The 20,964-nt window shown below is 50.9% G+C and overlaps 10 protein-coding genes across 10 annotated transcripts; 6 read left to right on the forward strand and 4 right to left on the reverse strand.

The window, feature by feature from the left end:
- Positions 1-776: 776 nt before the first annotated feature.
- On the forward strand, positions 777-2,232 carry NCS57_00003500 (FAD-binding PCMH-type domain-containing protein; the record flags this gene model as incomplete). The annotated part of the gene is made up of 2 exons (XM_053050128.1): positions 777-1,409; positions 1,459-2,232. Exons 1-2 carry the CDS (start codon positions 786-788, stop codon positions 2,230-2,232), a joined length of 1,398 nt encoding a protein of 465 aa, XP_052918643.1. The 5' UTR covers positions 777-785.
- Positions 2,233-2,938: 706 nt separating this feature from the next.
- On the forward strand, positions 2,939-4,612 carry NCS57_00003600 (AA-permease domain-containing protein; the record flags this gene model as incomplete). Its single annotated transcript, XM_053050129.1, has 1 exon — positions 2,939-4,612. One exon carries the CDS (start codon positions 2,939-2,941, stop codon positions 4,610-4,612), a length of 1,674 nt encoding a protein of 557 aa, XP_052918644.1.
- A 1,284-nt stretch (positions 4,613-5,896) lies between these two features.
- NCS57_00003700 (N-acetyltransferase domain-containing protein) lies at positions 5,897-6,547 on the reverse strand (the record flags this gene model as incomplete). The annotated part of the gene is made up of 1 exon (XM_053050130.1): positions 5,897-6,547. One exon carries the CDS (start codon positions 6,545-6,547, stop codon positions 5,897-5,899), a length of 651 nt encoding a protein of 216 aa, XP_052918645.1.
- A 472-nt stretch (positions 6,548-7,019) lies between these two features.
- Positions 7,020-7,712, reverse strand: NCS57_00003800 (Protein-S-isoprenylcysteine O-methyltransferase; the record flags this gene model as incomplete). Its single annotated transcript, XM_053050131.1, has 1 exon — positions 7,020-7,712. One exon carries the CDS (start codon positions 7,710-7,712, stop codon positions 7,020-7,022), a length of 693 nt encoding a protein of 230 aa, XP_052918646.1.
- A 528-nt stretch (positions 7,713-8,240) lies between these two features.
- NCS57_00003900 (uncharacterized protein) lies at positions 8,241-9,943 on the forward strand (the record flags this gene model as incomplete). The annotated part of the gene is made up of 4 exons (XM_053050132.1): positions 8,241-8,767; positions 8,817-9,023; positions 9,077-9,360; positions 9,414-9,943. The coding sequence occupies exons 1-4, from the start codon at positions 8,370-8,372 to the stop codon at positions 9,941-9,943; spliced, it is 1,419 nt and encodes a 472-aa protein (XP_052918647.1). The 5' UTR covers positions 8,241-8,369.
- A 152-nt stretch (positions 9,944-10,095) lies between these two features.
- On the reverse strand, positions 10,096-11,119 carry NCS57_00004000 (uncharacterized protein; the record flags this gene model as incomplete). Its single annotated transcript, XM_053050133.1, has 5 exons — positions 10,096-10,286; positions 10,340-10,656; positions 10,709-10,815; positions 10,866-11,024; positions 11,078-11,119. The coding sequence occupies 5 exons, from the start codon at positions 11,117-11,119 to the stop codon at positions 10,096-10,098; spliced, it is 816 nt and encodes a 271-aa protein (XP_052918648.1).
- A 571-nt stretch (positions 11,120-11,690) lies between these two features.
- NCS57_00004100 (uncharacterized protein) lies at positions 11,691-13,443 on the forward strand (the record flags this gene model as incomplete). The annotated part of the gene is made up of 5 exons (XM_053050134.1): positions 11,691-11,721; positions 11,776-12,162; positions 12,215-12,498; positions 12,549-12,803; positions 12,862-13,443. 5 exons carry the CDS (start codon positions 11,691-11,693, stop codon positions 13,441-13,443), a joined length of 1,539 nt encoding a protein of 512 aa, XP_052918649.1.
- Positions 13,444-13,761: 318 nt separating this feature from the next.
- NCS57_00004200 (DUF1907 domain-containing protein) lies at positions 13,762-14,736 on the forward strand (the record flags this gene model as incomplete). Its single annotated transcript, XM_053050135.1, has 1 exon — positions 13,762-14,736. One exon carries the CDS (start codon positions 13,762-13,764, stop codon positions 14,734-14,736), a length of 975 nt encoding a protein of 324 aa, XP_052918650.1.
- A 2,485-nt stretch (positions 14,737-17,221) lies between these two features.
- On the forward strand, positions 17,222-18,826 carry NCS57_00004300 (GH43-C2 domain-containing protein; the record flags this gene model as incomplete). The annotated part of the gene is made up of 1 exon (XM_053050136.1): positions 17,222-18,826. The coding sequence occupies one exon, from the start codon at positions 17,222-17,224 to the stop codon at positions 18,824-18,826; it is 1,605 nt and encodes a 534-aa protein (XP_052918651.1).
- A 178-nt stretch (positions 18,827-19,004) lies between these two features.
- On the reverse strand, positions 19,005-20,267 carry NCS57_00004400 (DAO domain-containing protein; the record flags this gene model as incomplete). The annotated part of the gene is made up of 5 exons (XM_053050137.1): positions 19,005-19,311; positions 19,361-19,764; positions 19,813-20,011; positions 20,065-20,184; positions 20,236-20,267. 5 exons carry the CDS (start codon positions 20,265-20,267, stop codon positions 19,005-19,007), a joined length of 1,062 nt encoding a protein of 353 aa, XP_052918652.1.
- Between the last annotated feature and the right edge of the window lie 697 nt (positions 20,268-20,964).

Consider the following 20,964-nt stretch of genomic DNA (forward strand, 5'->3'; position numbering starts at 1 on the left):
CAGAGCTTTTATAGGAGCTTTTTTAGCCGTCCTTAGGCTGCGAATTCCTTGTTCTCGGTACCGAGTTTGCTCGACGAGCCTCCTAATGTGTGTAGATTAGAATCAATACTCGGTACTTAGTAAAGACCGAGGCTGGCGCCGGATCCTATCACTTCGGACATTAGTCTGGTCCGAACGCTAACTCACCGCTGTGGGGAGAATGAGAATTCCAGTGGCTACTGTATGACTGCCTCACACTCGAGTCCTCTATGTTTTCTGCCTAAGTGAGCGCTAGGCGCCCCTGGGCAACGGGATTCCTCCACTAACTTGTCTGGAATGGCAAAATATCTACACCTCATATGGCGAATTTAGAACAGATATACCTAGATTCGAGAGCAAGAGGCAAAGATGTCTCAGCAATTCATCACGACCATCCGATCCGTGTGTGTCAAAACGGTGACCCGTATGCGCAGTGCAACTCGACCAACATAGCACACTATAAGATATAGATGTATACGATACACCGGGCAATCGCACAATTTCAAACTCGTCAGCATCGTGGCACACAGGGTGAGACGGATCAGCAGTCGATGACGTCTCGAAGAGGGGAAGTAAAACTTGAGCAATAGGGTAGGCGGACAGTAGAGTTTGGAGCAATCAAGTGCTGACAGTACAGTGGAAAATAAGCGCTAGGTAGCTTTGCTGGAATGCAAACGCCCGACACTGACCCCGACAATTCTGATAAAGGCGGCCTTGGGCCCATAAAGCTCTCTCTACATTTTTTACTTCCATCCCTCATACACAAAATGAGCATTTCAACAACGGAGCTACTGCAAAGCCATCTTTCTGAGGCCGGTATTCCTTTTGCCGTTCCTGGCTCAAGTGAGTTTGTATCCCTGCAAACCAGCTATACCGGCCGGCATGATGAGGTTCGGCCCAGCGTCATCACCAGACCCCAGTCCGCCGAGCAAGTGGCTACTATTATCAAATCATGTTTGAGCCTTAAGCTGGACCCGGTGGTTCGCGGTGGCGGGCATGACATGTTCGGGCGCTTCTCGGCCCTCGACGCCGTGAGCATCGATCTACGCGATCTCAACACGGTCACTATATCGCCAGATAAAAAGATAGCAAGAGTGGGAGGAGGGGCGACAAATTATCAGGTACTCGAGGTCTTGAGCAAGCATGGACTGACAGCTCCCGCGGGATCCTGTGGAACAGTCGGTTTTGTGGGATGGTGTCTTGGGGGTGGATTTGGTCCTTATGTCCACTCGTACGGGCTGGGAGCCGACCAAATTGCCGGTGCCCGAGTTGTCCAGGCCAATGGGGAGCTAGTTGAAGCTGATGCTCGCCTACTCAAGGGTCTGCGTGGGGGCGGCGGAAGTCTCGCCATCGTTGTCGAGCTGGAGGTCAAGACGTGGCCGCTCTGTGAGGTATGCAGTGTCTCCTGCATTTTTCAGCGCATATGCTAACTCTCAGCAGGTCCAGGCGGGAATGCTCTTCTTCGAATCATCTGACATTGCCGGCACTGTAATTAATTTTTTCACCAACTACAACAACCTCGTAAACACGTACAAGGACATTCCCAGCAAGCTCTATCTGATGCCGTCGATCTGGATCTACCCGAAAGTCGGACTGTCTCTCACCTGCGGTTTCATCTGGAACGGGTCTGCGAGCGACGAGTCTCGTCTGTGGCTTGAGCGAGTGAGCAAGCTGGCACCTCTCTCACCTAATATCTCGGATGTGCACTCGACCGTCATGAACACGAATGCGCTGGGCTTTGCGGCTATGGTGAAAGACATGATACCCGCTCAGGTTCTCGGCCGTTGTCAGTCAGCAGACATCTCCCACTTCTCACCCGAGGTGGTGGATGAGCTGGCCCAAATTGCCCACGCCATCCCCCGCGACAGCTCCGGTGGTGTCAACATCCACACACTCCGTGCCGACAGCCCATCTTGCAGGCCCGACACGCCGGACTCTGTTCTGCCGTACCGAAAACCCCACGTGATGTTCGAATTCCTCGGCCTGGGAGATGACGAGGCCTCGGCGCGGGGCGCGGCAGCTTGGGCGTTAGATGCACGTAATAGAATCTCAGCACTTCCAGATGCAGAAGGTCCCACGTATCTACCCTTGACCGCCCCCGAGTTCGTCGACCTGGAGACAACCTTTGGAGGGCATCTGGAAGAGCTGCGGCAGCTGAAACGGGAGTATGACCCGGCGGGGGTTTTTAAGCATACACTTCCAAAGCTCGTATGATGGTGAATTGGTCACGGCTTGAGCCCTGCAGATGGACGAGATTGGCACGGAGTAGTTCGAGCTAGCGGGATCATCCTTGTCTGATCACCTTATCAATCAGTCCAACACCGACTTCGGATCCCGTGCCAAGCCGGGTATTGCGGATCGGCTCGTCAGTGATTGGGGCTATTACTTGATCTGCCCGTTAGATTCATCCGGTACCTTGTAGCTGCATCACAAGTGCTGTGATCTTCCTCCAGCCGGCAAAGGGCCCCATTGTTAGGTGTGCATCACGGCGTCGCGTTTCGCGCCTGTTTTGTGGTCTGATCTGTTAACATCTTACGGCGATGAGCCTACCCTCAAGAGGCATATTAGGGCTGGTATAACCAAGTTCATTCATGTTTTTCTTGATTGGATCAGATCCCTGCCTTTGGTCGCACTCACAGCTGTTCACAGCGTGGGGGATTTGGTTAGATCGGCTCCAGAACAACGAGCTGGCTATGTAAGGTGCAGTGGAAAGCGTTTGCCACGGTGGGTTGGAGGTAAAACCGTTCATGTATGTTAATGTCTCATATAGAGAGAAATTCTTCTCATGTTGATCTCATCTTGTTTCCTCAAGCTCTCATCAGGGTACCAGCCTGTGAGCATTACGAGTCCCAAGTCCTCGTCGAGTTAAATTCCTTCCCTTTCCAACGGTGTCGGCTGACCCGTCGACTACGACACTACCATGGAAGGAATAGACAAGAAGCACAATGATGTCGAAGCGGGGAGGGAGTCACCCAGCATCGAACCAACAGCATTACCAACCAACAACCAAACTACCGACAGCAAGGGGTTGGAATACGGAACACGCAATCTCGGCACTCTGAACCGTAGGCTCAAGTCCCGACATGTTCAGTTCCTTGCCTTGTCCGGTGCCATCGGCACGGGCCTTTTCGTAGGCAGCGGACAGGTGCTTTCGCTTGCTGGCCCGCTCTCGGCCTTCCTGTCCTTCACCATCACCGGTTTCAACATCTTTTGCGTCCTCAACAGCGTCGGTGAGATGGCTTCATGGTTGCCTATCCCGGGCCCTGTTCCAATCTTTGCCGCCCGGTTCGTGGACCCGGCTTTGGGGTTTGCCCTCGCTTGGAACTATTGGTATCAGTTTGCCATTGGAGTTCCTATCGAGGTGACAGTTTCAGCCGTCATTGTTGATTACTGGCACAACAATGTCCCCAAAGTCGCACTCATCAGCCTTTTCTATTTCCCCATGGTCTTCCTCAACTGTTTGCCCGTTCGCATCTATGGTGAAGCCGAGTTCGTCTTTGGCGCCATCAAGCTGACCACGATTGTGGGCTTGATCATCTTGATGTTCATCATTACTGTTGGCGGTGCTCCCAATGGCGAGGCGATTGGCTTCAAGTACTGGATCCACCCAGGACCTATGAATGAGTACCTGAGGCCAGGCGCATTGGGAAGGTTTCTGGCTTTCTGGAAAGTCTTTGTGCAGGCAACATTCTCCTATGGTGGCAGTGAGATGGTTGTCATGGCCGCAGGAGAGACAGAGAACCCTCGACGCAACATCCCCAAGGCTATTCGTCGAGTCTTCTGGAGAATTGTTCTCTTTTACATCCTTTCCGTCTTCCTCGTCGGTCTTTGCGTCTCGTCCAAGGACCCTGCCCTCCTGAACGCCATCAACTCCTCTGCCCCTGGAGCAGCTCAAAGTCCCTTCGTTATCGCCATTCGCAACGGCGGTATTAAAACACTCCCCTCGATCATCAATGCTGTTATCCTCACCTCGGCTTGGTCATCTGGCAACTCGCTGTTTTATGCCGGCACTCGTGTTCTCTATGCCGCTGCCCTGGATGGTAAGGCACCAGCCATCCTAGCGTATGAGAAGTTTGGCGTGCCCTACCTCTGTGTCGCGGTGACCTCTGCTTTTGGACTCTTGGTCTACCTCAACGTCAGCAATAGTGGCGCCGAAGTCTTCTTCTGGCTCAGTAATCTGAGCGGCGTCGGAGCTCTTATCATCTGGGCCAGTGTCTGCTACACATATCTTCGCTTCTACTACTGCCTCAAGTATAACGGAATCGACCGCAACACTCTTCCGTACAAGTCACCAATGCAGCCATTCCTGGCTTATTTCTCTGTTTCATTCTGCACAATTGTTGCTATCTTTAACGGATTCGACGCCTTCTTCCCTGGACGCTTCAGTGCCAAGACCTTCATCCCGCCTTACATCAACATCCCTATCTTCATCATACTGGTTTTTGGCTTCAAGTATGTCAAGAAGACCAAGTTTGTCAAATATTCAGAGATGGATATCTGGTCCGGAAAGGCAGAGATTGATGCGTTGGAACCAACTTGGCCAGTGGTCAAACCCAGGAATTGGCTGGAACGCATCTGGTTCTGGATTGCCTGATCGCATCCAAGAGAGTGGAGATTGAAAAGATATGGGCAACCTACCATGGAATGGCATACAATATGCCGTTTCTTAAATAAAAAAGTGTGGTCTAGTACTGGCGCGGTTGCAGTGGTAAAAGGGAAGCAATGTTTTGAACCCTGCGTTGGAAGAGAGATACCAATGATGATCGTACCATGGCAGAGATATGAAGGGAAATAGAAGGACATGGTTGGCAATATATAGACGAATCGAAGAAAAGAAGTTGCGAGTCGAACACAGTGATGGCATGATCGTATGCGGGTTCGTGTGATAGATTTTGTAGGACTGGATTACTGTACTAACTACACAAGAGTAAAGGATGTCAAAGACCAACATTGTCTTCTAGCTTAGTTATCTCATCAAGGGCCGGGCTTCAACTACAACAAAGAATATATTGTTAACACATTATAGTATTATATCCTAATGCTAATACGGTGGTCCTGGAGACGAATTGAAGGGTACGGTGATTAAGATCTGGTCCTCCTGGTGGAGACATCGCCGCTGTAACTCTTCTCCTCTATTCACAGATTTCCTATGAAAAATCATTTACCTATACAAGCCAAAACTTGGCCTCTTCGGCTAGCAGTAATTCCTTCTCCGCTGTGCGACCGAAAACTCTTCCAGTACCAATTCGTTGGAAACAGGCTGAACCGTCCGCTCCTCGCTCAAGAAAAAGTATGCTGTATGCTTTGTGTGATGTTTTGAAATATCCCAGACCAAAAGCGTACTCATAGACGTCTGTGGTCGAGATAGGTAGTGCCATGACATCCTTCGGCACAGCGGTTGAGTTTGTGGTAGGATCCTCGACAGATGCCCATCTACATAGTTCTTCAGGGGCTACAGTGACACTAACCCTTCTGCAATTGGCCCTTCCTCTCTCTGAGGGGTCCTTGGGGCTGTCTCCTTCTCCCCTAGTGTGTTCAGGGTCGATCTTGTGGCCTGACAGGGAGGCGGCAAGTTCAAGGTCTGGGCCAGGACCGAAGCCCCCTCCAATTCTCAATCTCAGAAGCTTTCCAGATAGTATCAGAGTGTTGAACTTGGTGTCAAGAAAACCTCCTGTTTGCGAAGTTTCGTTTGTGCCTGAGCCATCCAGGTTGTCGATGGGAACTGTCAGAATGGCTGCACCTCTCCCTATGTGTGGGATTCGATGATGCCTCTCCTGCCACATGCCGAAGGCTGGACTGTCTCTCTTCGTTCCATTAAAATGTCTGTTTCTCACCTGCACTCTGATGACTAATTATACAATCCTGACCTTGGTAGTACTTACGGGGTAATGCCCCTAAGCTTTTCCCACTCGTCCTCAAGCATGCCAAACTCTAACAAATCATACCACTTGCGGTTTTGCCAGATTGTCCCCCTTCTTCGCCCTTCCGGTTTAAAGCCCATACTCTCATACAAATGTGCAGCCTTTGGGTTATAACAGGCAGTAGATATGCCAATGGAATGAAGCGCGGCGTGCCTGAATCCCCAGTCCAACATCCAGTTGATAGCCTCGCGCCCGTAGCCTTGGTTTTGGTATGGCCTGGCAAGACTAATACCGATCTCGGCAGTGCGGTGGTGTGCCACGGATGGTGAGATGCCTCCCCAGCCGATGCACATTATGCCGATAATGGTTGGGCTCTGCTTCTGCTCTGTGTCGCTCTTGTCGCTCTCTGGATTGACCCTCTTCTCCTCTTCAGGCAAAAGACATATTGCCACGCCGAGCAAAGAATTGACGACGGATTCAAGGTAGCTATCGGCAGCTTTCTTGCCCTTGGGTTGCAGCATCGTTGGGGCAGCCATGGCCTGAATGACGGGGTCTTGTTCAATTGTTGGTAGAAAAACTTTCAAATTGCTGTCGGATTGGTCGGCCCGGACGTATTGGAGCCGGGCTGACCGGAAGGCGTTGACGATCTCTTCCGTATCGTAATCCATGTCGACTGATGAAAGGTGCGTGATTGGTAAAACTGAGAATTGTAAGGCGACGTGATGTAGAACAGGTAGGTGAATTCCACTGGCAGCGGCCAGCATTTCTAGTAAACGACCAGACCGTGCAGGGGATCCAAAAGACGGCCAGTGACTCATTCACCGGCTAAGTCGCTGTAGTGACAAGCGTGGAACCACACCAACTTTGCAGCCAGCATACCAATTCAGTTAACTCGCCAACCTAACCCCACTAGATTTCTCGTATACATGGGACGTTCCTAACTTCCAATAATGCTTTATGCCTTTTTTTTTTTTTTTTTTTTTTTTTGCCATTCCCAAGGCCACCGCCTGAAAAGAGCCGTTCTGATAGCGTGATTGAGATCACTATTCACCAAGACCCATGCGGTACGAGACAGATGGTCTGAGACACCAATGGACAGGGTGTGACGTGAAGGTTCATGCAATTTCAGTCCCTGCCCCTTCAGATAACGCCAGGTATAAACCTCTTGGTAGACTGATGCCACTTGATCCATTCGGCCCCAAATGTTTTCCGCAGCATCTCTTCTTCATCCTTGGTTCTCATCAATAGCCTCCGCACAATACCAAAGATAATAATAACGGCACAGGGGAACCCCCAGCCATCGAGTCTCTGGTGTCCATTCTCGGGAAGCCAGCAGCCTGGTACTCCATCCCACCGGAAGTAAAGAGCCAGGTTCGTCAGCAAGACGATGATTTGTCCCGTATAGCCCGGGTGCTGCATGTAGCGATATACTCCCGTTGTGGTCAAAGTGCTTGGTGGTCCAAGGCGGAAGGTAAAATTACCCCCCAGTTGAGCAAACGCCAACAGACGAAGGGGCCCGCCAACACAGGTAACCAGGGCAAGGCACACCAGGGTATATGTGTTCCAGTCGAAAAGTTGCCAGTTGAGATTGTCGGAATGTGGGCAAATAAGACTGGTGCTGGGAGTCTTGAGCACAATAAATGCATGAACGAGGCCGATTCCTCCGGCCATCAGACGTCGCAGAATTGCTGCAGCAGGGGTAGCGTAAAAGCCAAGTCGATCTTGGTTCCAGCCGCCACGTGGAGTAGAATTGGGTGCCTTGGAGCATAACATGGTGATGAAGCTGGACAAGAGGACCGCAACAGAGAACGACAGATTGTGAAGGGAAATCATATTGCTGGTGTGTATGCGGTGATGTGTTTGACGCTTTGCTGTATTAGAGATGCCATCTAAAAATCGAATAGATAGCAATACGATACTACTTGCTTCTCATCGTTATATACTCTCTCCCAACCATCACTCCTTGAAACTCAGCATCGGCGTTCGGAGGTTTAAACTTCCCAACGCCGACTCTCGATCGGAGATTTGAACCCCGACCCGCCGGAACGTCCGATGCTCCAAGACCAATAAGAGAAGTCCATGTCTCTCAATGCCGCCAACATTCCTACTTCCCGCTCCCATCTCCGACCTCCATCACAGCTTGTTATACTTTGCTATCTCAGGCGGGTATCACTGGACGGTGATTACGAATCGCTTTCCTCAATGAACCGACAGGCTGGACACGCCCCCTATGGAACGGCGTGTAGCCAATGTTCCCGATCCAAATCCCGATGTGTGGCTACCAATGGTGGAGAATCATGTGAAAGGTTGTATTTCCGAGGCCCGCCCCGTGTATGTCCAACAAAACTGACGTGGTGACTTAGATGTCAACGTCTAGGAAAAGAGTGTGATTCCTTGAGGAGAGGACGCAAGAGGAAAGCGAGAAGACGAGACAACACCACCCACAGCGATCAACTTGAAAGCAAAATTGACGGGCTAGTTTCCCTCCTCATGTCCAATAACCCGCAACAGGCGAACTTACCTCTAGCTCACGCTGAGAGTACTTCTTCTCGGCCCTCAGAACCGCCACTTCTACCCGGCAGCTACAAAGAGCGCTCATCCGCTGCCACACTCGCATTTGTTCTTGACGGTCAAGAGCTCTTGAGAGACTTTTGTACTCTTAAGCAGGTCCATCTCCCTTTCTTGATGCTTGACCCGGAGAACTCCGCCGCCACACTACGGGACGCAAAGCCCTTTCTGTGGCTTTGCATCGTCGCGGTCTCAGTAAAATCCACGCTCAAGCAGCAACAATTATACGGCGAGATTCGCAGCATAATCGCCAACAGCATGGTGGTCGAACTTGAGAGAAGTCTTGAGCTACTCCAAGGGCTTCTAGTGTGCATTGCATGGTAGGCTCGTACGTATTCCTAGAGTTACAAATGCTTACAGCAACGTTAGGGGCAACTTCCAAGTAAAGAGACGACCATTCTTGACTCTTTTTATCCAACTTTCTACCACAATTATATTTGACCTTGGTTTAAACAAGGCGCCAACCACCATTTCTGAAAGCACTTCTGACCTAAGACTTCATCAGCCATGGGCATCAAGTACCCGAACATCCGAGGAGCGGCGCGCCGTTCTTGGTTGCTATTTCCTGAGCTCCGTGTCAGTCACTTCCACTTTACAAGAGTGAAGACAGCTAACAATTGTACTGGCAGAATCTCGTCATACCTTCATCAGGCCGACAGGCTCTGCTGGACAAGTGAGATGAGCAAGTATCTCGAGGACCTGGCAGACAAAGGCAATGGTACAAGCAACTTGACTCTTCTGACGCTTGTTAAAATACGACGAGTTCTCGAGAAGGCCCATTACTCGCCCGCCGATGGCCGCAACCGGAATCGATTTCAGCCATCTAACGCTCCACCATCTTGGATAGCTGAGGTGATACAAGCGGACCTGGACCGAATAAAGGCTGAAGCAGTTTCCCTGTCGCAGGAGCCAGGTCAGAACTTAAAAACTGCAATTATATCTATGACCCTCGCTAAAGTCAACTAGTTATCCTTTCTCATCTCCACTATGCCACTTTTGCAATCCACGAATTTGTAGTCCCAGATGCCTATCCAAGCACATCTTCAGCCTCACAAGACACATTGACAGATTTATATGTTTGCCTGAGAGCACTCGAGTCTTACTTTAATATTCTCTTCACCTATCAGCCGGCTCAATACACTGGCTTTTCCCTGGCCTCGATCTATCAACTCATGCATTCGGCCCTGTCTTTTCGTAAGATCGCAAGATACCTTCCACCAGAAAGCCACGGGCTCACAGCATCCGAGACCGTAGCATTCAAAGATCAAAGGATTTGCCAAAACTTGAGGCGTGTGGCCTCGGAAGCCGGAGTGCGTGAAGATGGCCCACCGACTGTTTTTACCAAGCTTGCGGCTATGCTGGAAGACCGGACGTGGGAGAGCGAGTCCAATGAGAACGACGCTGCGATGGCGTCATTTTATCCAGAAGATATTTTCACCGGGGAGTTTCTCGACTTGATAGGACCCTACATGGAACAAGAACAACTGCAAGTCTAAGATTTGACCTTGTAAGATGATGGTTAAACGTCGATGGAGCGCAAGGAGGGAGTGACTAGCTGAGAGGCACAAGTCCTACACGGCAAAGAAATTCGTCAATTTAACTTCCAGTCCCCTCCATCTAATGAACTAATCGTGTAAGAAGGCGACCATCACAGCCACTGCTTATTTCCGAAGTGAGACACAAATGAGCCGCCATTGCCAGCTTCGATACTAGCCTTGTGCATCACAGACAAGACTGCAGTGACAGACTCTTCGGGGGTTATCGGCTTAGTGAAGCTGGGTGCGTAGGCTTGGAACTGCTGCAACATTTCACCCGCCTTCCGGACCTGCTCCTCCGTCGCTGTAAAGCCGTCAGTGCATGATCTCTGCCAGAGTGCTCTGGGGATATCTGACCGTCATCATAGTGGCCTGTGTCGACCATACCTGGTGAAACGGCCATGAAAAGTACGCCGTCCTTTCTATACTGGGCATCGAACTTGGAAACAGCTAGGTTGACCGCGGCTTTGCTAATTGAATAGGGTGCTGAAACGGAAATGGAAAACTTGGAAACGAAATCCGGGTCGGCCATACCCGTGGATAGCGTGATGGCCTTCTTAGCCTGACCCTTGAGGAGGAGTGGCACGTAAAGGTTGAACAGGTGGATGTTGCCGACTACGTTGACCTTGAATGAGGTGAGCAAGTCCTCCTCGAGCTTCTCAGGCTGTTCGCCTCTATAGAGCGGTCAGAAGAGTCTCAGTACTTAGAGTGAAGATATTAACATACAGAACACCGAGAGGGTCGTAAGCGGACCAAGGAGAGACTAGACCTGCATTTGCAATGATGTAGTCAAGCTTTCCACCAGTGATCTTGGAAGTCTCATTAACAGAAGCCTGGCCATGCCATGTTAGCGCGCCGGTGAAGTCAGATAAGAAGCGATTACCTTGAGAGCTTCATAGTCGTTGATGTCGGCCTGGATGATATGCACATTTTTCCGTGTAGAGAGTTCGCGCTTGATCTTTTCGATTGTGGCCTGTTTGTTGCGGACGAGACCAATCACAATGTTGCCTGACTTGTCAGACAACTGGCGGAGGAACTCAAACTGAGAGATAATAAGTTAATTTCACTCATAGCTGAGAGATAAACTCAACTTACCCCAAGACCGCGGGATGCCCCTGTGACCAGATACGAAGCCATGGTACGAGAGTGGTGATAGTGGAGTCTGCTGCAGTGCTGATTAAAGAGAAGCTTGTTTTTTCGCCGGAGATGTTGAATGCAAAAAAGATATTGATACAGTTCCTCTATCCTAGATATATATACTCAACTCATATCATGCTTTGTCACTCGGTCGCTCAGCTCTTGGTGACTGACGAGCTCCAGCATCATCGCCATCAGGTTCTAGTAACTGGGGCTGGACTACGACGCTACGCCCCACCGACCAATCATGTGGCTCAGGGAAGATTAGCTCGCCGATAGTTGCCCTCGGTTGAGATTTCAGCCTCCCCCGCATGAAGCCAAAAACATGTCAGCGTGGGTGGCTGCTTACAACTTCTTCACCACGCCGGTCCACGAATGTCGACATGACAAATCCGCACACAGAAGCGCCGAGATAACTGGTCCTCGGTGGCAACTTTTTGCGAGCGATAAAACCGACAGGGCGGCTTCTGATTTGCTTTGCAACCCAGTGCCGGCTCCTTCGTGCAGGCATTGTCTCTGAACTCAAAATTGACCCAATCGTCATCGGCATATCCCAGTCCATTAGCCCTTCATGTCACAACGAGGGTGTATGACCTGCAGAGGTTCGGCAGCCAAGCCTGAGAACATTGCCGAGCTCCACTGACACTCCTAACTAGACCGCAAGGTCTTCTGTGATCGGACTCGCCCGACCTGCACCCGTTGCGCCAGGGCAGGCCGAAGGTGTGATGGTTATGGGACTCGGCTGTCTTGGCCGCGTAAGGGTGATAGTCGGCGCGCGATACTTGGGCCTGCACCCGTAGAAAGGCACCGCTATGACGCACGGCACTTTGTTAACACTTCCACTTGGGATGTAGAGATGCACGACTTGATCTCTGGCATCGATTTTGGCTATGGAACCTCCACGCAACATCCTAATACGAGACAGTTTATCTTAGAGGATCTCGACAACCAACCAACGGAGGTCGTTCAACCAGTTCTCAGCCCTCCGATTTCCTTGGTCAGTGGAAGATTGGACCATGTGCAAATGGGTTTGTTCGAATATTGTCAGATCCCTCAATCAGGACCAAATACGTGTTAAAAACTCACATAAGGTAGTTGTGTATCAAGCATCCTTTTCCCTTATGGCTTTTGGTCATGACGCGCTCAAGATCCGCGAGATCCTCGTTCGCATGGCTCTCTCCGACAACTCACCATCTGCAACCGCAATACTTCAGTCTACATTGGCCCTAGCATCATACCATCGAGATAAAGACCACTCACGTGCAGATCGACTCAAAATCGCGGCTCTTCGGGCATTGGCAGCCTCTACCCAGGGTGTCATTGGCGTAGAGGAATCCATTCGTCATATTGCTGCAGGGATGCTCCTCTGCACTCTGGAGGTATGCATCCTAGCATTGGCATACCATAGGTACGTACTAATACTTCTTAGATTTACCAGATCTCGGCGGCATCAAGTCACTGGCTGTGGTATGTATGCGGCTCGAAAAAGATCATTAAGAGCGCCAAACTCGACGAGAGAACACCAACCAACGACACTACCACACTGATAGGCTGGGTCCATTACTCTGACGTGCTGGCTCGCTTCAGCTTGCGTCACTGGCAACCAAATCTCTTAGAGGCTACAGGTTTCGCCATAGGAGCACATTTCGAACCCTTTCAACCTGCAGTATGCGCAGAGGCCCAGGCAGGTTTCATCTACTCCCCTCCCCTGTCGAGTTTTAATAATCTTACACGCTATACAGCCCGCGCATCTAGTAGGTCCTCCGCATGAGGTCTTATATCTCCTGTCCGAAGTGTGTGATACCGTCGTTGAACCCTCGGATCCACGTTTCCGCGAGAGCGACTACAAACAATATCTCAAACTCCTAGAATGGAAATTGCGGAGGATCAATATCTCAACGGACGGGAATAATACTCTAGCTGAAGGATCACGATCGAATTCCGACAGACCAGTCGAACTCTACCAACTGGCGACCCTAATCTACCTCAAACGTGCGTCAGCAGACAATCCCAAAGAGAGATCACGTCTTCCGGAATGGATCGAGAGGTCATTTGATATCCTTTCATATTCAGAAGATTGCCAATGGCCCTTCCCTCTTCTGATACTTGGTTGCGAGGCGCGAACAGACGGCCAACGAACCATGATTCTCGACCTCATCTCCAAAACGGAGAGGAATATTCACTTTCGGAAGCTGGACTCTATCAAGATGATGATTCAACGAATTTGGGTTCAGAATGATCTGATTGAGGAGGAATTCAACTATGTGCATAAGCTCGGTGTTGTGCTTAGTTCGGCAAACAGGGCTGTCCCAGCACTCGTTTAGGGGTGCTTTATCATCGTCATTCTACTCCAAGCAAAGAAGTTTATAATTATAGAATATCGTCACTAGCGATCAGGTGTATAACGGTCATTTTCATCTCCGCTTGAAATCTGGCCCTTAGTTGTTCGAGACTCTGGAGCACTGACTGGTTCTTCATGTTTCGGCCCAACCGCCGGTGTTACGGCCAAAAGCCGGCGCTAAATCCTGAATGGGGGCGAGCCCAGAGTCTGTCAGCATCTTGCCCTAGAAATCAACAAGTACAGTTGAATCCTTGTTAGTCAGTTAAGCCTCTTCAGTCACGCATCTTGACGAAACACGGCAATGCATACCCAGAAGATCCCCCTCTCCCCGCCCAGTCTCGACGAGCTGGCTGACAAGCTCAAGGCTCCTCTCGATGCCAACTTCGAAGAGTCATCAGTCAGCGTCGTCACATGTCCCGACCTGCGAGAACCTCCCTTCCGCCTGGCCACCGAAGGGCTCTCCGGTGACGAAAAGATCGCAGACATCGGCGGCCAGCCGAACCTCTTTCCCCGTCCTGTGCTCGGCACCATCTGGTCTATGCCTGATCTCGCCAAAGCCATGGAGATGAGCCCCGAAAAAGGAAGCCTTATCGGTGCTGGAGCCGGCCCATTCCACATCGTCGGCCAGAACTGCGAGCTTGCGCAGAATTTGAGCTGGAAAGGAGGGTTCGACGGCGTGGCCAATGGGTCGCGAATTGCCCAGATCAGTCCTGACACCGGAGGCGTCGGCGTTGAGAAGAGCCCGTCTTTGGACTGTGCTCTCATGATGAATCTTTTCGGCTCTGCAGGAAACCCCGGTCCAGTCCTGAAGATCACCGCACGCAAGCGGACGGGATCAGAGAGGAGCTTCACTGAATGCATCCGCAAGGCACTCCATGCTGCGTACGGCGACCAACAGATCATTAGTCTCGGCGGCGTTGTCTTGGTCAAATCAGGGACGGCAAAATATCACGTCATGCCTGACTTCCCTTCAGAGGAGGAGCTGCCATTCAAGAGCCGGAAGCAGCTAGACAACTGGCTGACCTACCACGACTTTAATGGGCCCGTCGTGTGCTTGTCAGTTTTGCACTCGGCAGACCCGGGAAAAAGGATCGGGCTACGGATGGAGCATACGCATGGCTTCTCGCCGTTGGGGAAGAATGCTGGGGGACATTATCACTATGACATCGATGAAGCTGTGGAAGAGGTCCAGTATGAGGCATACTTCAACACGGCAAAGATAATCTATCGGATTGATAAGCCGGAGGCTATTCTGGACCGGGACATGCACGATTAGAAATGGGCTACTTGAGGACACCAAAACCGGGACATCACCGCATCCGGCCAGTCACGCTCGGTGTATCAGCTCGATGGCAGACCACTTGAGCGAAGACCTGCAGGCCTGTACACGCCCCTAGGAAGGCTTGCATCCCGGGTTTGGCCGGGCGAGGCATTTGCAGCACTTACGTAGAAGGGGTAGTACAAGCACCAGACTAGATACATGCTCTGATTGTCTGCTTAGCTGCTATTTATACGCTTCACCATTGAAGAAATCATTTGGATGGTTATCTATAAGCAAACCTAATCACTATCACTCCATCCCAAATTGTCATCGTCCAGATCAAATTCTGGGCCAAAGTCGTAGAAATACTCTTCGAACCCGTTGGCATCAAAATAGTCTGAGTGAATCCCCATGAACACACAAAGGTGTCGGGCCCCGAAGCACCCACTTTCGCGCCCTTGAACACCAGGTCCCGACCCGCCTCCAGGATAAGATGAAAAGCATCGATGAACCGAAATCTAACCTCGCGCGCCCCATCGTCGGACTTGACGGTGATCCAGTCGGGGCCACTGTACTCCGGGGGCTTTAAGGAGGTGAAGGTGAAGGTGTCGGTCAATTCGCCGCCCCATTCTATCTCCGCCAGTTCTTCCTTTCGCATCTCGCGCTCCGCTAGTAAAACTCGTATTCAGACCCATCACGAGACCGAACGCTGGCCTTGTCATCCATCTCATCTTCCGATTCATCGACGTCACCGTAGTCAGACTCGAACAGCTCGGAAATATTCTCATCAAAATCATCGTCATAGATCGCCCGTTCAGGATATTCTCTGCAGAGTTTGTCAATGCGTTGGTACCAAGTCGGAAGTGTTGACAGATCCGGGGCGGCCTTGTCCCCAGGAAATGGCACGTTGCCTCATCTTGTTAGGGCCGGTGTTGCTTTCAGAGTGAGCGCATGACATGGTCGATGGAGATGATGGTGTGCCTACGGGCCTCGGAGAAGACGCGACGGTATTCGTGTGTTGGGAGGAGGGGGTTGGGACAACGCCTCAGTGCCTCAGGCATCAACGCGGGGAAAAGCAATGTGCGTCAATCCAGGGTAGGCAACGAGCTGACTGAGATGAGGCACGCTGCATGGCTATGGGGGAAAATCCGGGGTAGAGATTCGACTGGGGAAGGGGAACGTGTTCTTGGCCTTGATATAAGCAACTGCACTTGAGAGAGCAAAACACACTTCGAGAGTTGTGTGACCCTTGTTTTACCATCTACTCTAACCCTGTTTTAATCTTCCCAACTTTACCAAGGTAGTGAAATAGGAGGAACAGGCCATTGGTAGTCCCGCACGTATGGCACCGTGTAAGACTTGTGCAGGATCGGCTCCCGGCAGGCAAACCTCCATCAGGGTAGTTGGGGGAACAGTTGAATCCATAATGTACCTGTCCCCTTCTATCTTCCAGGAACACGACACTTGTCCATACGGCGTCTTGCAAGACGCTTGGGCGTGACCAAGAGTCACCCGGGGACGGGGGTAGCTCTACTTCTCTTCCAACCGGGCTCTAATCGCTGCAGGCCAGCAAGCCTCTCGTGCAAGAACAACACAACGGCGCCGAAGCAGAAGTGGTTGAATGATGTCATCTCGCCCGGGTTGACTTTATAATTATAGAGTATCATTACTCGCGATCAGGTGTACAACAGTCATTTTTATCTCCGCTAGAAATCTAACCCTTGTCCCCGTCATCGGTAGGGGTATTTCACTTCATCATTTCGGCTGTACCACTTTTCTCGTATGAGGGAGAGCCACAGAATCTTGGCGCTTTTCTCCGTTTTTCTTGCTTAGGAAACCCGAAATACACTCTAAAACTTCCTTTTTAGGGGCATGATGGTCCATTTGCCTGCCTATGACCAGCTTATTTATATAAGCCAAACATATGCCTTAGTTATGTCGCTAGCATCTGCAGGCAAAACACCACTAACTCTTGTGACTGCTCGGTATAAATGCAAACCATGCATCCCCTGCTTGCCAGATTAACCGGGACATCACGAGTCCGTGTCGCAATTAGGTGAGGCCGGACCATTTAATCTCCTAGACACCTGTCAAGTAGTACTAGCTGGCATGAGATACGTTCCATTCTATCGCAAGCCTTTAGCCGCTTTTAGGGCAGTCGGAGCTTCTGCCTCCGTTTGGCGGAACTCATCACTCCGTGGCCTGAGAATTCCACCACTTGAAACCGAAACTTCTCGCTACGGTATGGTAGCCCTGCATAAATCAACCTCAACCTGGGTATTTCCTTGGGTTGTGGCCGGGCTGGTTTGCCTATTGTAGCGTCAAGCAGCCGATACTAAATAGGAGCTCGGAGACTGTTAGACAAAAGTGCCTTGTTGGGGATTTATCCGGAATACCAAAGAGCCCGTAACACCATGCCCTGACAACAAGTGATATAAAGCCAAACTGCCCCCCCTGCGGAAAAGCACAGGACAAGCGTCAATCAGCCAGTCATCTCAGAATGAAGTCGCTTGTGCTATTTCTAGGTCTTGTTGCCTCCACTATCCCGTTCGTGGTCACGACCCCTACGCACGGCGCTAGAGCCGAGAATTTCCAAAACCCCATCATCTATTCTGACTTCCCGGACAATGATGTATTCCTGGGACCCGATGGGTTCTACTACTTCTCTGCGTCCAACTTTCATTACAGCCCGGGGGCTCCCATTCTTCGCTCCAAAGATCTCCTCAACTGGGATCTTATCGGACATTCTATCCCACGTTTAGAGTTTGGAGACGGCTATGATCTTCCCAACAGCAACACTCGCGCCTATAGAGGGGGAACTTGGGCTTCATCGCTGAGATACCGAGAGAGCAACAAACTGTGGTACTGGATCGGCTGCACAAACTTCTGGAACACCTGGGTCTTCACTTCTCCATCCCCAACCGGGCCCTGGAAGAAGGCAGCGCAGCTTGGAACGGGCGGGACTTGCTACTACGACAATGGCATTCTAATCGATGATGACGACACCATGTATGTCGTCTACGGGTCAAACAACGTCAAAGTTTCTCAGCTTTCCAAGGACGGCCTTAGTGAAGTGAAATCTCAGCAAGTCCTGAACAACACTTCTATTGGGGTTGATGGTCTAGAGGGAAACCGCATGTACAAGATCAACGGCCAGTACTACATACTGAACGATGACCCTAATGCCTCAGCAACTTGGATTTGGAAGTCTGATAGCCCCTTCGGCCCTTACAAATCCAAGAACCTCGCCAAAGGCGTCACACCCCCCCTCAGCGGTGGCAATTCCCCCCACCAGGGAAGCCTGATCAAGACTCCTGCAGGCGAGTGGTACTTCATGTCCTTTACCTGGGCATACCCTGCTGGTCGTCTTCCCGTCTTGGCCCCAATTCGCTGGGGCAATGATGGTTTCCCAGTTCTCGTGACTGGTGCTAATGGTGGCTGGGGAGCCTCGTACCCGCTTCCCTCCGGCAGTAATGGCCTCACCAAGAATTGGGGGCGGACGGATCGTTTCCAAGGCACGTCGCTTGATCCGTCCTGGGAGTGGAACCATAATCCCGACGTCACCTCCTACGAGATCAACAATGGCTTGACTCTTCGCACGGCCAGCGTAACCAACGATATATACTCGGCGAGGAACACTCTGACTCATCGAACCCATGGAGATCACCCTGTCGGTACCGTCAAGATTGACTTTAGCAAACTGGCCGATGGCGACCGAGCAGGTTTGGCGGCATTCCGCGATCAGAGCGCCTATATCGGCATCCATCGATCCAACGGCAAATCCACCCTTGCAGTCGCACAAGGAATGATTATTGACGAATGGTCAGGAGAGACCAAGAGTTTGGGCGAGGTCAAGGCCACGGCGGAGGTAGCAGAGGGCAAGACACAGGTGTGGTTGCGCGCCGAGTTGGACACGAGCCCTACGGGGTCTCGGAACGCCGTCTTCTCCTACAGTTGGGACGGAAGTAAATTTGAGAAACTTGGTCCGAACTACGAGCTATACAATGGCTGGGCATTCTTCATTGCTTACCGCTTTGGCATTTTCAATTATGCCACTCAGGCACTAGGCGGCTCGATCAAGGTTGAATCATTCACAGCTGCATGAGATAACTGGACAGAATGGATATTGGGAGAAAGAACGTGAATTCCTATGTCAGTCCCTGCTATCAAATATGTAGTCACGGCCGCAACCACATTATCTGAGGCACTTGAACCATATCTTTTTGAGGCTTACTTCAAAGCAGCCTACCTCGCGTATCACCAATATGCTTTTTCGCTGAAAATTACAACTTGGATCGCAACAGGGCTCGAATCTCGGACAGCAGGGGCTCAGCAGCGCTGACGGCATCAACTGCCATTCCATAGCCAGCTTGAAATCCAGTACCGCCTGCTCCATAGTTGTGGATGACGGTACGCTTCTGGCCCGTAATAGACAGGTCCTCCCGTTCCACTCGAGCACCACCCTCACGAGAAGGTCGTAGGCCAGAAAATGCAGCGATGACCTCAATATCACTTTCTCGGACCTCGGTACTAAGCTCCTTTGTACGATCCAGGATATCCTCAGTCTCGTACGAGTAAGTGGCACCGTCTCTAAAAGCTGGTCAGTCGGTGATCAAGTTCAACCTGTTAAGCAACATACCCATTTCCCTTCTGCATATATCCGCCAAGGATCACGTGTCCTTTGGAATAGGGCCGAGGGATGACATAGGTCTCGTAGTCCTTGCCGTGCCTCATGATATTCGTCTGTACTTCAGGAGCAAGCGTCAACAGAACTTGGCCCCGCGTTGGGTAGCACTTGGAGTCTTCAACTCCAGGAAGTGACTTGGCCGCGTTTCCAGTGCAGTTGAAAACAATCTGAGTGGAGTGACTAGAGAAGGCTGCTTGGAGGTTAGGAAGTTTTTGTCGAATGAATCGGACGCCGTAGTCCCGCTTCAGCCTGTGGTAGAGGTAGAGCAGGTGCTTGGGAGCATTGACTGTTAGTGTTGTGAAAGATGCACCGAACTTGACTCCCTCAGGCAACTGCTCGGCGGACAAAGGTTGAAACTGTAACTTGTCAGTAAATACATGCTGTTGGATCTCATGCACGTTTACATCTTCGAGATACTCAGACATGGTCTTGATCTTGTCATGAGGAACATTGTCGTCCCACAGCTCGGTGGATGGTGTCCGTCGAACATAGGTTTTCTCAGGCCTTTCAGAGGCCAACTTGCTCAAGTGAAAGTACCCGAGTTTGTCCCATCTCAAGGCATTGGTGTCTGTGCCTGAGATGGCCGAGAAGTTGCAACCAGCCCTAGAGTCAAGTTAGTTTGCGCCTTATTCTAGTGCATAGTTGGGACTGCTCACCACGGGGAGGTATAGCTCAGAGCGGTATCGCCAGGCAGGTGCTCAGCAATGACAGTAATAGACTGGCCATAACCTCGTTCCGCAAGGACCAGGGCGACATCAAGGCCAATGATGCCCGCGCTACATCGGGTCAGCCAATCATGAATTTGCCATCCGGACTGTGCAACTTACCCAACAATGACAATGCTGTCGTGTGCAGACATGATGGAGAAATTACCGTAATTTGTGGAATGTTTAGACACTGGGAACTAGAACTCTCTTTGCCCTCTTAAGTCACTGGCACAAAGCTTCTGTCACGGCGAGTGTCTGCATTTGAAGAACACAATGCTCCCTTCATAGGGCCCCTTTCTCAATAACATCTCCATTCTCCATGTTTCCAGACTCCTTCACTCCATGATCCGAAGGTTGCCACTGATCCTATTTCCCGAAAGGGGAAGTCAGCATCCGGAGAAGCCCGACCCACAACCACCGTCCAGTCGACGCTTACTCTATTCTCGTCGGTTAGAGTTTCTTCTTCTGTAGCAAGGGTTATTTCCTCTTGCGGTTAATATATTTTGAGAAACGCTAAAATAACTTACCGCGTCTACATTGTGTATCCGGATAGATCGCAATGGGAGTGAGATGTCGCCTGGGCAGTTATTGCCGAATCAGATCGCCTCCATTGCTCCGATTTGGCAAAAGTGACTCTGTAGAATTTGACAGCAAGAGCGACATGTAGTTTGGAGGAAGAGGAAAGCTTTTGGTTGGACTCTTGATGGAGCTTTGTGCGAGAGAGGGTTGTCCGGCTCAAGCAACATGCCTAGCTAGATGCGCATAGAAGTGATTTAGACCGAAGCAATTCTCACAGCCGTGGAAACTTTTTTGTTCATCAAAGATACTTGAAACATGCATTTATTCTAT

The sequence above is a fragment of the Fusarium keratoplasticum genome, chromosome 1 (genome assembly GCF_025433545.1).
Source record: "Fusarium keratoplasticum isolate Fu6.1 chromosome 1, whole genome shotgun sequence".
Classification (NCBI taxonomy): Eukaryota; Fungi; Ascomycota; class Sordariomycetes; order Hypocreales; family Nectriaceae; genus Fusarium; species Fusarium keratoplasticum.